Genomic DNA, 13,081 nt, shown 5'->3' with positions numbered 1-13,081 from the left:
AGCAAGTTTTGGGTTTTCAGTTCCCCAGCAGTATCAATTTACATTTTCAATCGTTAAGGCTGATTTTCAGTAACCTAACTCAAATACAAATTGGTCGGCCAGGCATGAACTCTATGCTCAAAATTCCTTTACCAAGAGTTTCTGAACCGGCCGTGAATCAAACCCATCATCTGCAGGTTCTTGCGTTTACTGCATTGGTTGTTTTGTGACGTAGAGTTGTTGGTCAAGTCATCTCTGTAATGGCAAAACTACGAAGTTCTTTTTTTGTGAACAAATACGCAACTGGGAATCATCTTTATTCACTGTATTTTTGCTACAATTAGGTTCGAGTGGAATGAAATCTTTTTACAAATGGAGTGTTGCTCTAAAATTATATCACTTCTTTGATTGTAACATCTTCTCGTTTGCGCTCTGAAATCTACCAACTAGTCTTAGAAGCTAAGTCTCATAATTCTACATTAAGAACTTCATCAGCAGACCCGTCACACCAGCCAAAATAACCCAGGACAATCTCCCATTCGTGCTACCATCGCTCTTGTACGGGTTCAACCCCGGACCATCGAAGTCGTCGTAGATCGGAGTTCGATTGTAAGTGGCATAGTACCAATCCATGTCCTCTCGTTTCCGTATTTCGTTCCCTTCGTCCGGATGGTGGTGATGCTGCGCCAGGTCCGCTATACTCTGCGTCACGAAGTCTCCGCCGTTGTCGTACTTGGACAGGATGTGATGCGTCCCAGGGGAATAGCTGTCCACACGTGGCGAGCTTCCGACGTATGGAGTCACGGTAGAGGATAGCGGGGCGGCAACCTTCTCGATCGTTGACTTTCCGGGAGGTCGCTTTCCAGCGGCCGTTGATCCTGCTCCGGTACCAGTGGGGACCGTGTTTTGCGGGGAACCAGGCGACACCAACGCGGAGAGGGAACTTGGCGAGTGGTTGACTCCGTCGTAGAATTCGCTTGTGGGGGCGCGGGTAAGCTCCCGGGTCATGGTTGGTTCAGTTTTATGCAGTGTGTAAGGTTTGTTGAAAGTTATGGGTCCTGCGGTAGTGGCAGTGCCCAACTCGATCGAGAGGCGTGTGGTAAGGTCGGATTCTTCGTACTTGGAAACGCCTCGGAATGGTGGAGCTGGTTCCTGATCGATTTCTTCTTCTTCGGTATCATCTTCCTCGTCCCCTTCGTCACTTTCGTCTTCTTCCATTTCGGAGTTTTTCGGGACGTTATTCGTAGAGTTCGGTTTCTCCGTAATTTCAGAGCGGTTCGTGCTTTCTTTGGTATTTTCAGGGTCCCTAGGCGGGGCTTGTGCATTAGCTGCATGCCCTGGGTTCCCATGGGTTATCCCGTCTACGAAATACGGAGCATGGTGTGAAGGTTTGATGGTTGCTTCGAATTTGTTTTGCTGAAGATAACGCGTTGTGTCGGAAACTAATGGGACGCGATCGCTGAACTCTTCGGGCCATTTACCCGGACCAGAGATGTTCTGTTTGATGATCTTCACGGTGGGATCCGTCATTGGCTTAAAACCTCCTTCACTACCTGGAATCACTGGGGTAAATCCACCTTTTTGAACTTCCGGTTTTTGGAAAGATGTTTTGAAATACGGCCGGTAGAATAGATTATTGTCGTTGGATGCTCCTAAATTCTTCTCCTGGGTATCTTCAGGATTTTTTACCGTAATGGCGGTATCCACGCGATCCCCGCTTTTGAAAATCGGCGGCAAATTGGGATCGTTTGGACGATAGATTTGAACTCTTCCTGTACCCCTGGTGCCTGCCGCGGCTCGGTTGTTAGAGCTTCGCCCTGCACCTCCGAACATCTTCCCAATGTTCAAACTAGGGATCGGAACACCGAAGAATGTGAATGGTGAGTTATTCTGTACCGGTTGTTGCGGCGGTTGATTGTACAAGTTGTTAAATTTGTTATTGTTGAAATCGACGATCGTTTGGCTGAAGTTGTGCGGAATTTGGGGGTCTCCTGAAATTGTAGATCCATTAATTTGTCCCACCAGGTAACTATCGTTCAATGCGTTGGGGAAGTCAATGTACTGATCCAAGAAGTACTCACTTTCCACCGGGGATGGCGGGATAGCTATGCTCCCGGGTCCTATTCCGGGTGCCGGTCCAGGGGGCAGAGCCTCATAGTTCTCCGGTCCACAATCGTCAAAATCCAGTTGTCTTGTGAAGACATCTCCATGGTCGTTGGTGAGCGGTATCCGCACATCATCAGGACCTGCACTGGTTCGTGCATCCGTTTGGCATTCATTTCTGGACAGTCGCATATCGATCAGCATCTTTCCATTGTTACATCGTGGACCTGGGAAGAGAGTCCCAGTTTCCTGAAGCCATCCACGATACCACAGTATCTCGCAGTTACATTCCAATGGGTTACCTAAAACCAAACCAAAAATTTAGAAAGTGTTCAAAAGAAATTGCGGAACAAACTCCATAACCGACCATCGACGTCTAAGATTGCGATGTTCGAACGCAGATTCCGGAAGATCGTCTCAGGAACGCGCACCATATGGTTATTACGTATACTTAGAACCCGTAGCCTGGGCATGGAACTGAACGGTTCTCCCTGGATGCCGCAGATTTTGTTGTTGTCCAGCTTAAGTTCGACCAGCCAGTCCAGGCCTCGCAAGGGGTTCGGCGTGATTTTTCGGATGGAATTACCGGACAGGTCTAGGACTTCCAAGTTGCGAACACTTCGCAGCCCAACGCTGTCCAAGCTGCGGAACTGATTCGCCGAAAGATTCAGGTAAACGATCGACGGTGATCGGTAGAAGGTTTGCGGTGCCAGATAGTGTAGGTTGTTCTGCTGAAGGTGGACGGCCTGTTGGAGAGAAAAAAATGCGGAGATCATCAAATACATTACCAAGTTTGGCCCTTGCACAATCTTACCTGCAAATTTGGTAGATCCTCAAAGACCCGGTCCTTCAGCTCGGAGAGCTTGTTGTCTGCCAGTACAAGTTCCTGTAGCTCGGGAAGATTTCTCAGGGATCCGTGTTCGAGATTCGACAATTCGTTACTGGACAGATCCATGTACTGCAACATCGGAAGGTTCCTCAGCGATCCTTGGTGCAGTTGATTTACCCGATTATTCGAAGCCTTTAGTTCTTCCAGATTGCGCCACGATCCCAGAACATTCGGCGTCAAATCTGTCAACTCGTTGAAACTAACATCGATCTCGCGTAGCTCACTCAGCCCTGACAGCGATTCCGGCAGCTCCCTCAGCTTATTGGCCGATAGGTCGAGTACCTGCAATGATCGACTATTTCGAAAAGCCTTTTGCGAAATGTCTATAATGCTGTTGCGTGATGCGTCGAATCGCTCCAGATTTGCATTGTTGTCTAGAAGATGATCTACGAGCACCTCGATCCGATTTCCCTGCAAGTTAAGTTCTCGGAGGTTCTCCAATGAACTCAATGAGCGCTCATGCAGGGCAAGCAAGCGATTATCCTGCAAGTTGAGCACCTCGAGTCGACTCATCCCTGCAAGGCTTCCTTCGTCGATGCTTTGGAGTTGATTTCGCGCCAGCCCCAGGACTCGCATCTGCGGCGTCGATTGGAAGGTACCTTTGGCAAGTCTAGTCAGATGATTTGCGCTCATGTCCAGCATCCGAAGGGCCGGTAGATCCAAGATGTTGGAAGGTGGCTGAGGAAGTGTAGCGATTTGGTTTTGTTGGAGGTTGATCCTTTCAACGGCGACTGGGAGTCCTGGAATGAACTCCTGGAGTTTGTTGTTTCCGGCGTCTACTTCGAAGAGGTGGTTTAAATCTCGGAAGGTGGCCGGATGGATCAGACTCAGCTCGTTGAACGAGATGTTGACTGTTTCCAGCATCGGGGTATTGACGAAAGCAGCCGGATCGAGAACGCTCAGTGAATTGCCACTGATGTCGAACCTTCGTAGTGAAGGAACACCGATAAGTAGAGTTGGTTCCACTCGATGAAAGTTGTTGTAGGAAATGTCAATGCCTTTGAGGCCAGGTAGATTCCAGAATGGCATAGGCAGAACATCTGACAGGGAATTGTTGCTCAGGCGGAGCTCACGAAGGCCTGGCATAGCCATGAAGGCATCTCGTTCAATCATCCGAATGTTATTGTTGTTCAAATAGAGTTGTTCAAGCGTTCCATGTCCTCGTAATGCACCGAATGGGATAGATTCTAGCTTGTTATAGCTTAGATCTAAGAATCGAAGCATTGGAAGGGCATCCAACAAGGATCGAAGCTCTTCAACGCGCCCGATTTCATTCTGCTGCAAATGGATGACTTCAACTCCACTTCCCGAAGCCTGGAGGAATGATTCCGGGTGAACTCGTCTCAAGTAGTTATTTTCCAGATGAACCAGCTTCAAACTAGGCGTTCTATGGAACGCTCCGTGGAATATCTCCGTTATAGTATTGTCATTCAGGTACAATTCCTTCAACGCTGGTAGATCAACGAAGCTGGCCTCGTTCAGCTTTGAGATCACGTTTCTATCCAGCTTTAGTATCGTCAAATTGGGAATATCCTTCACTGCTCGTCCGATCATTCCAGCGTCGGCGACCTTATTTCCACTAAGTTGTAAAGTTTTCAAGCTCGGTAATCCAACGAACGCTCGTAGATGGACCCAATCGATCCCATTTTCTGACAAATTGATCAAACTCAACTTCGGAAGGTCATTGAATAGCCCACCCTCTAGCCGAGTCAAGGTACGACTTCCGACGATGTTGACCGTTTCCAGATTCTTCAAATCGCGAAAACTCTGCGGTGAAATCTCGATCAGCGATGAACTCTGCACCGAGATGTACCTCAACTTTGGTAGACCGGAAAAGTCCGGCAGGCGTTTCAAGCTATCACTCTGAATCGTGACGGCTTCCAGTTTCCGCAATCCGGCTAAGCTATCCATCGGTAGACTGCGTAGATTTCGTTCGACGATGAAAACCTCGACTAAGCTCTTGTCCAGTTCATTTAACCATCCGTTGGAGACCCGCTCGAGTCCGTTGTGTCGCAACATCAACCGTAGGATGTTCAACGGAGCAAACGTCCGTCCGGGAAGCGAAGGGAGGAAGTTGTTCTCCAGTATTAGCTCATCGATTGGTCTGTTGATCGATTTGGAAACGGCTTTCAAGCCGGTCAGCACCCGTGGTAGATCGCTATGTGAACACCTGCAGATGAAAAGTATTACGAAAGATCATCGTTTCGAGTTTAATATACATGATTGAACTCACCATATTTGAATTTCGCTACCCCGTTGAGAACACCGACAAGGTAGGATGATGTCCTGTGGAGGGCAGATCGTATCCCGTTGACCCGAAGCGCCTGGCCAGCTTCCGACGATGGTAGCAAGCAGGACGAGCGTTATCAGCAACGCTTGGACAGTAGTTGGCCTCACGTTCGATCGTCTGCCACATTTCGGTAACAATTTGGCGATTTTATCCATTTTGATTAAGGATTGTTTTACATGTACGAAGCTCTATCATCCGAATTTATCGTTCGGTAAGTTTGTGTTCATTTTCTGCCGGTTCGATGCTTTCACTTTCAATGTTTTCATATCTCATTATTAATTCGAGACAAAGCGAGCACTGCTGAATCCTTACGTTAATTGGGGTCGGTAACTCATTTTCGTAAGTTTATTTGTAGGTTTATGGCTCCATTCTCCGTAAGCTGTTGAGCATGAAACGGTGAGATGAGTGAGGGGTATGTACAGGTACACTAGCCACGGTTTATATGGCAAAACATAAAAAATGAAAAAAAAAACTCCAGCTCCTGTATACTTTTTGAGTTTCATGTTTGTCCCATATCAGCTGTGCAAATTTTCAGATCGATCGGAAAACCTGTATTTTAGCGCCCGACACTTAGTTTTTCATAACATTTAATATGTGGAAAATTTATTTCCTCAAAGAAAAAATGCTTGGGGTCACCCCTCGATCCCTAAAAATAGGGAATCGCGCCACTTGGGCGGTGGCTTCTATATTCGTCTGTTTTCCACTATAACTCAGTCAAATTTGAACCAATTGACACAACTTTTGGAATGTGGTGAGATAGGCATAGTATCTACCCGTGTACAACATTTCAAGTCAATTGGTTCCAAATTGACTGAGTTATAGTGGCAAACAGACGAATATAGAAGCCACCGCCCAAGTGGCGCGATACCCTAAGTGAATGAATGATTTCTGTAGAAAACTTTACGAGGCATCAGACCTCCGAAGACCGAAACAGCGTTGTCATGCTTTTCGAATTTCAGTCAATAACTTTTTCCACATGCCGTAACGGTCTTCGGAGGGTTGGTTCCTCTATAAATTTCCAACAGAAATCATTCATCATCGATTTATTTTTAGGGGTTAAAGGGCAACCTGTGTCGATTTTTCTTTGAAAAAATGATTTTCCCCATAGTAAATCGTACGAAAACTTAAAATGGCTGGCGCTAAAATATAGTTTCTCCGATCGGCCTGAAATTTTTCACAGTTGATATGGGGCCGAGATAGAACTCAAAAAGTGCACAGGAGTGAAACGTATTTTTCTGTCCCATGCTAATGTCTGTAGATATCGTTGATGGCCTGATGATATACGTGTGTTATGCAAATTTAAATTTATCGTGCTTTGTTTGCGATCGTTTTTTTGATTGATTGATTGATTTGTCTTTATTATTCGTTTCTTATTTTTTATTTTATTTTAGAAAGAAGTTTTAATTAAATATACCCTAGCCAAGTTCGCAGGGTTTGACGGTATTTAAGTGAAGGTTATTATAATGTCGTATTCTTTAGTGAATCATATCACCTTATTAACACTTTAATGCGCCTCCAACGGTTCATCACGAACCGGCTGCTGCAGATGAAGTATGGCTGATCATATGTTTTGGAATATTCATCAGACATGCTCGATAAACACGGAGGGACCGCCGGGGCTCAATAGATTCTATACCCAAGCAATAGTTCCAAGTCGGTTGGATTTGAGAAGGTTTTGATGATCGTTACAAATCCTAGTAGAAATATTATAGGTTTTGTGACAGGTTTTGAAACCTTTTTATTGCCAGTAGACTTGAAAATGCTGTTTGGGCTTTCTTTCCCACATTTTTTTGGTTGATTTTGATTGACTACTAAATTTACTATAATTTGAGTAATATACAATAATTAAATATTTAATATATTATAATTATAATATAATTAAGTAATTTTAATTAGTAATTTTATCAAAACAGATTTGCTTCTTTTAAATATTACAATGATATCCAGTAATTTACTCTAAATCTAGTGAAATCAACCGAACAGCAGGAAGGAAAGTTGCAGCACTTAATAGTGCTGATAGATTCGAAGCTAACGTACGAACAATGGATTACTGCACGAATTTATACTGGCCTGCTTGCTCTCACACATGGTTTGAATTTTGTGAGCGGTGACGACACCGCTCAAACGCCAAATTATCCTTGGGAGTGGACGGGCCGGCCCATGTTCGTGCAGTGGACCATACTTTAACACTTTATTGACGTCAATGCGTTCGACGTGACATTTTGGACAAAAACTGATTGTTTCTTAGCTGAAGGACGTAACTTGTGTATAACTAGGCTGACATTTCTAGGTTACGGGGGAGAAAATGACTTGGTTTATCTAGGTAGGACCGATAGGACGAATGAACGGATTGGCTCTGTTTTAATGGTTTTAATAGTTAAGCTGTTTTCGTATCTCGTATCATTGGAAGCCCTGACATGTTCAAAACTAGTGTCTATCATTGGGGATGGCGCCAGAGCTGTAGGTGGCTACCAACATAGGTGTTATCGCAGTAACGGTTGTTGTCTTCAATTGGTATTTGACCGTAATATTTCTTGGAGACCCTGGGCTTGGATTATATCTTCCAGGAAGCTTTGATTTCAGGCATGTGGCCGATGTGCTTGCCAGTAATGATTGGAATAGCTGAATGTATAATCAATGGCAAACAATTTCTGTAAAAATCAGATCTTCAAGTCATCTGATATAGTTATACTGATCATGGTGCTGCCTAGTATATCGAACATTTGTCGAAGTCATTTATGTGACGGGAAAATATAATTCCAAGTTGGTGAGAATATTACAAACTGAGGGAGGGTAATAGGCCCAGTCAGACCCCTGAATGGGCAATGTGGGTTAGTGTATGGGAATGCCATTGAAGGTTTGTAATATTCTCCGAGGCTTTCGAAATCCAACAGGGCGCGTCCCCGGGTTTCGGATAGGGGGGAAAGGGAGATATTTCGCATTTGTACTGTAATCAGCTAATGTGATATTATCTCCTATGGTGTTGTAGTGCGAATGAATGATCTCATTCTATGGGAATTCGAACTTTGTAATATATTGTTTATTAACTTCAATTTTCTAAGCTTGACAAGGTTTTGAAGACAAACATTAGATGAGAGAATTGCCTAATAGGAAAGTCACATAAGCAAAGCTTTTACATATGCAAATGCTATCCATGGGGTCATGTCTAGCATTTAATATGTATGGCAATGACTGGTTCTTACCTAGTAGGGGTACTACAAGACCACGCGGACAATTCGATTAAAGGCTTAATTGGGGATGATATATTTTCCAGAACTGAAGGGACATTTTTCCGAGGTGACTGGCGAGTTACCGTTTGTTATAATTGACAAAATAAACAATCGGGCGCTTTTTCTTTCTATGACTTGCTTGGCATTTTGTGGATTATTGTTTTTTGGTTTTGGAAGGTATGCGATTCACTATTGAGCCTTAAAATTATTTTGCATCTGAATAGCATTGATATTGCCAAGTCTGTACCAACACCCTAATCCCATACCAAAATACCCTTTTCCTATCCCATTGCGTTTATGTGGTCAGCAAAGACTATTCAGCCATTACCCCTCCTTATCATCGGCTTTGGACTGACTTGCGCTCTCATTGCCCCACCAAATGCTGCAAAATAAAAAAATGAAAAATATTTCTTGGAGATAGCATAGGCACAGTTGTCAACATAGACAGCATTTTGTGTTATGTTATTTCCAAGAAGTAATAACAAGGACATAAACATTCCTGGGGCTTCAGGTTCCGCGGGTTAAGAATTATTCTGATACATAGCTTCATATAGGGCTTCATATAGCTTCACATGACTGAGGGCGGACATGACTAATACATCTATGGGAGAGAAAATGCATTTTTTTTTATTAAAACAACTAAGGCACAATGTAAAAACTAGTGTTAAATTGTGCAACATAGCCTATTCCGTCTAACCATTGGTCTTTGTAGAGATGAAATTTGAATAACGGGTTCAGCCCAGTGCCGGATTTAGGTCTCGGGGGGCCCGGGGCAAACCCTAAAAAGTGGGCCCCAGAATCAAAATTTCGAAAAAAAATGAACCATACAATCACGATTTTTTTTTTCTTAACCTTATGTATTATTTTAGACCTAATATTAAAAGCTTCTGATTTCTGAACTTCTCAAAAATTCCGACAAATAGAAAATTATTCGAAAATTTATTTTGATATTTGACTCAAATGTCAAAATGCTAGCGTAAATGACATCTCGTTCAGACATTTAAACTTTCATCCAAATTGAAAACATTTATACAAGTTTAAGAACTTAGCGTTCAGTTAAAAATCTACTAAAACATGCAGCAACTTTATTTGAGATTGCACGGGATCGACGAGTATTTCAAAATTCAGATTATATAAAGATTAGTCTCTTGGGAGCAACTATAGCAATAAATCTTAATATCTTCAGTAAAACCAAACATAAAGATATGGAAAGTTACAGTTTCCAGGACACTCGGTTTTCAAAACTAGCCTTAACTCCCAAACATCTCCAGAATTCATCATCTTCTCTTTTTCATGATAGCAGCGAACTGATGCAAATAAGTATAAGGCATTTGTTTTCAAAATATAATCATAATCAACAAACGTATGTATAATTGTATAACCATTGTGAAATAATAGATAAATTTGTGAAACTATTGAAATTTATATTGATGTACAATTACTCAAAAGCTTAATCTTTCTTGCACTCTGCTTAGAGACACTTTTTGTAGCAACTTGAAGTCACGGAAAAGTGTTTCCACTTATCGACTTTCCAGTTCCAGTTCTTATCGACTTTCAAGGGTTTTTAGAGAAAATCGCATATTTTCAAATACTGCACCAAAAATAATGAAACTTTTGATTTCGAATTATTCTTAAGAGAAAATCCAGATAAATGGCCAAAAATAGTTTAGATACCTTTAGGAACCCTATTATAAGTTCTTTTTTTAGTGTGACGTCCTCACTGGGACACTGCTTCTTACCTTAGTGTTTCATGAGCACTTCCACAGTAACTGTGGAACTGTTATTAACAAAGAGTTTCCTTTGTCAATGACCATTTCGTATGTGCATATCGTGTGGCAGACACGAAGACACTCTTTTCCTAAGGAAGTCAAGGGTTTTCCTTTACGAAAAGTTTTTGGAACGACCGGGAATTGAACGCGTCACCCTTAGTATGGTCATGCTGAATATCCACACCTTAACAACTGTGGCTATAGGGGCTTTGTATAAAATATGAACGCTCATTCACGTGAATTTCATATGGTTTCGTTGAAAAATATAAATTGTATTTCGGATTCTTGGGGGGCCCCTTCATCGGGGGGCCCGGGGCACTTGCCCCCTTTGCCCCCCCTTAAATCCGGGCCTGGTTCAGCCTTGAAAAACAAGCTGTCACGCAGCTCCAATTGAAAACCCATAAAAAAAAGAAAGAAGTTTTAATTAAATATTAATTGCATGATTTTTTCGTTCAAAATAATTCATAATCAAAATGTAGTACGTTTCCGAATTGAATGACTCCTTAAGGACAAACGTCTTGAAATCCCGCTTTAACAGTGCATCAGAACTTCAGACGCACAAATCTCAAGAAGTAAGCTTCAAACAACGGTGCATTTCATTATTCTGTTCTTGCTCACTTGTAATAAGCTTAAAATAAGAAGCACAGGAGCGCTGATTTTGTTTACGAAGAGATTTGTGCCCCCGAAATCGTGAGTAGGTGCCAAAGTCGGCCATTGTGGCGGCCATTTTGGGATTCTAACAAGTCTGTCCTTAACACATTTTCTAATGCACGCAGAAAAATAAATTGTGAACACAATTAAATTCTAGTTCAAATCAACCAATTTTTCAGTTTGCTATAGCGACAAACTGATTTCTAGTTAAAACTAAACTGCTCCATTGTTTGATAATACAAATATTTTCATTTGTCGAAATTTTTGACAGTTTGTTAGAACAAACACAGATTTGGTAGTTTCAACATAAAATACCAGATTGTTTTAAACGACTGCACTTTTGCCTTTAACAAAGCCGGAATGTGATTGTGTTGGTGGTGGTTGCTCCTGCGGCAGCTTGGAAATCTATTTTTAGACACTCGTCGAGCGGATGGAAGCGAGAACGAATAAAAAAAGACAAAAAACGCGAAACCGACCAACTTTTTGTGGATGTTGTCTTGAGTGCCTGTGCGTTATCCATCACGGCCAAAACTGCACTTGGAAGTTGGAGTGATGGATTTGCTACACTTTCTTCGTTGTGGCGATGTTGGGGTAAGAATTTAAAGATGTGTGAGTGCTTCCGGGCCATGTTTGTGGTCCTCATTTTGTTGATACAAATGAAGTCTAACGTTATAGGGAATGATGGGAATTGGTTGTTTTCATCGATAAACTCTATGTAAGAACAAAGAAATATTACTTTGGAATAAGTAAATGGCCAGTTTGAGAATCAACCATGCGTTTTATTGTTTTAAACAAGCCTCATTTTTCTGCGTGTACTCATTTCAGTATCATAATGACCAACTTTTCTGTACCAGTTCATTATGCAACTGAAATGACTAGCGTAATGAAAAACAGTTGCATAATGTTCATTGTGCAACTCATTTGAAATTACTTATTCTTCGTAATGCTATGAGAGTTAAACACGACAATTGTTGACTATCACTCATGTGATACTGATGTGAATGATTGTACTTGGTCCACTCTTACTGAACATAAAAATTAAATATGTTATCTTCAGTGTAATAAGAAAAATATCAAATTTAAACTTTTAATTCACATTTACAATACCCCTGTTAGTTATCGTCCTTCTTGTGCATTAACTTGAGTGAAACATGTAGTTGACTGAAAGTTTTTTAAAAATCGTTCAAGTGCAATCAATTACTTATCAATCGTTCAGTTTTAAGATTTATTTTACGTTTCTTCGCGATCAATACAGAGTGATGCTTTGATGCATAGTTATAAAGACTTATTGGAGAGTTCAAGAAAGTTAGTCGTTTTTCTCGAAATTAGGAAAAGACACATATGTAGTTCTCTCTGACTTAACGCCGACCATCCCGAGCGATTGTTCACCAAGGAGGTGCGGCTCAAACAGCGTCTGTTCTGACATCCAGCGGCTGAGTATGAAATGCTCCTCCACCGGAAGCTATACCTAGGGTGGCAGCCCCACCACAGTGAATAGGGGACCTTAGGCCAACAACCTACTTTTCTCGAAACCCAAAAACCGTTGCCGAAAACGAAAATGAAAGATTACGAACTTATTCAACGGCAACGATTTTCAGCGCGAAACAACGGACAAGAATTGGAACTTGGAATGTATTAACCCTAGCCCTAGCCTAGCAGGGTAAACTGGCACAACTAGTCAATGAGGCATGCCGTATGAAGCTTTGGATCCTAGGACTGCCGAAGTCCGTTGGTTGAACTTTGGAGAACACAGATAGGCGACGGGTCAAATTCTGCTATACTCTGGCCTACGAAGTGAACATACTCCTTGACACTGTAGAATTGGTTTGCTGCTTAGCGCTCACGCCCACGCAGTGCTCATGAAGTGGGAACCTGTTAATGAGAGGATGATTGTAGCCAGATTTAGAACACGGGTTCGAAACCTTGCCATGATCCTATGTTACGCGCCAACCGAATCTGCCGAATTGCAAGACAAAGAGAACTTTTACAGGCATCTGAATGCTGCCGTGGACAAGATTCCGAAAGGTGATATCAAGATTCTCATGCGCGACTTTAACGCGAAGGTTGGTTCCGATAACTCGGACTATGAGCACGCCATGGGACGCCATGGTCTCGGAGAAATGAGCGAAAACGGAGAGCTGTTAGTAGAGTTTTGTGGCAACATTGACTT

At 42.4% G+C, this 13,081-nt stretch overlaps 1 protein-coding gene across 4 annotated transcripts in view; it reads right to left on the bottom strand.

Moving 5' to 3' along the window:
- Positions 1 to 265: 265 nt before the first annotated feature.
- The window catches only part of LOC109399674 (protein artichoke), a 53,750-nt gene continuing 40,934 nt past the window's right edge, over positions 266 to 13,081 (bottom strand). For 3 of the 4 annotated variants that reach the window (XM_062855914.1, XM_062855916.1, XM_062855915.1), the window contains exons 2-5: positions 5,205 to 5,640; positions 2,897 to 5,141; positions 2,450 to 2,828; positions 266 to 2,384 (exon numbers count right to left, since the gene is read on the bottom strand). In XM_062855914.1, the coding sequence (XP_062711898.1) occupies positions 454 to 2,384; positions 2,450 to 2,828; positions 2,897 to 5,141; positions 5,205 to 5,416 (4,767 nt within the window). In that variant the 5' untranslated portion in view covers positions 5,417 to 5,640 and the 3' untranslated portion in view covers positions 266 to 453. The remainder of the gene's footprint in view (positions 2,385 to 2,449; positions 2,829 to 2,896; positions 5,142 to 5,204; positions 5,641 to 13,081) is intronic. The other variant, XM_019672181.3, reaches the window with a different exon arrangement.

This window comes from Aedes albopictus, chromosome 3 (assembly GCF_035046485.1).
Source record: "Aedes albopictus strain Foshan chromosome 3, AalbF5, whole genome shotgun sequence".
Lineage (NCBI taxonomy): Eukaryota > Metazoa > Arthropoda > Insecta > Diptera > Culicidae > Aedes > Aedes albopictus.
The sequence above is the reverse complement of the archived record's forward strand: the minus strand, read 5'-3'. Positions and strand labels throughout refer to the sequence as shown.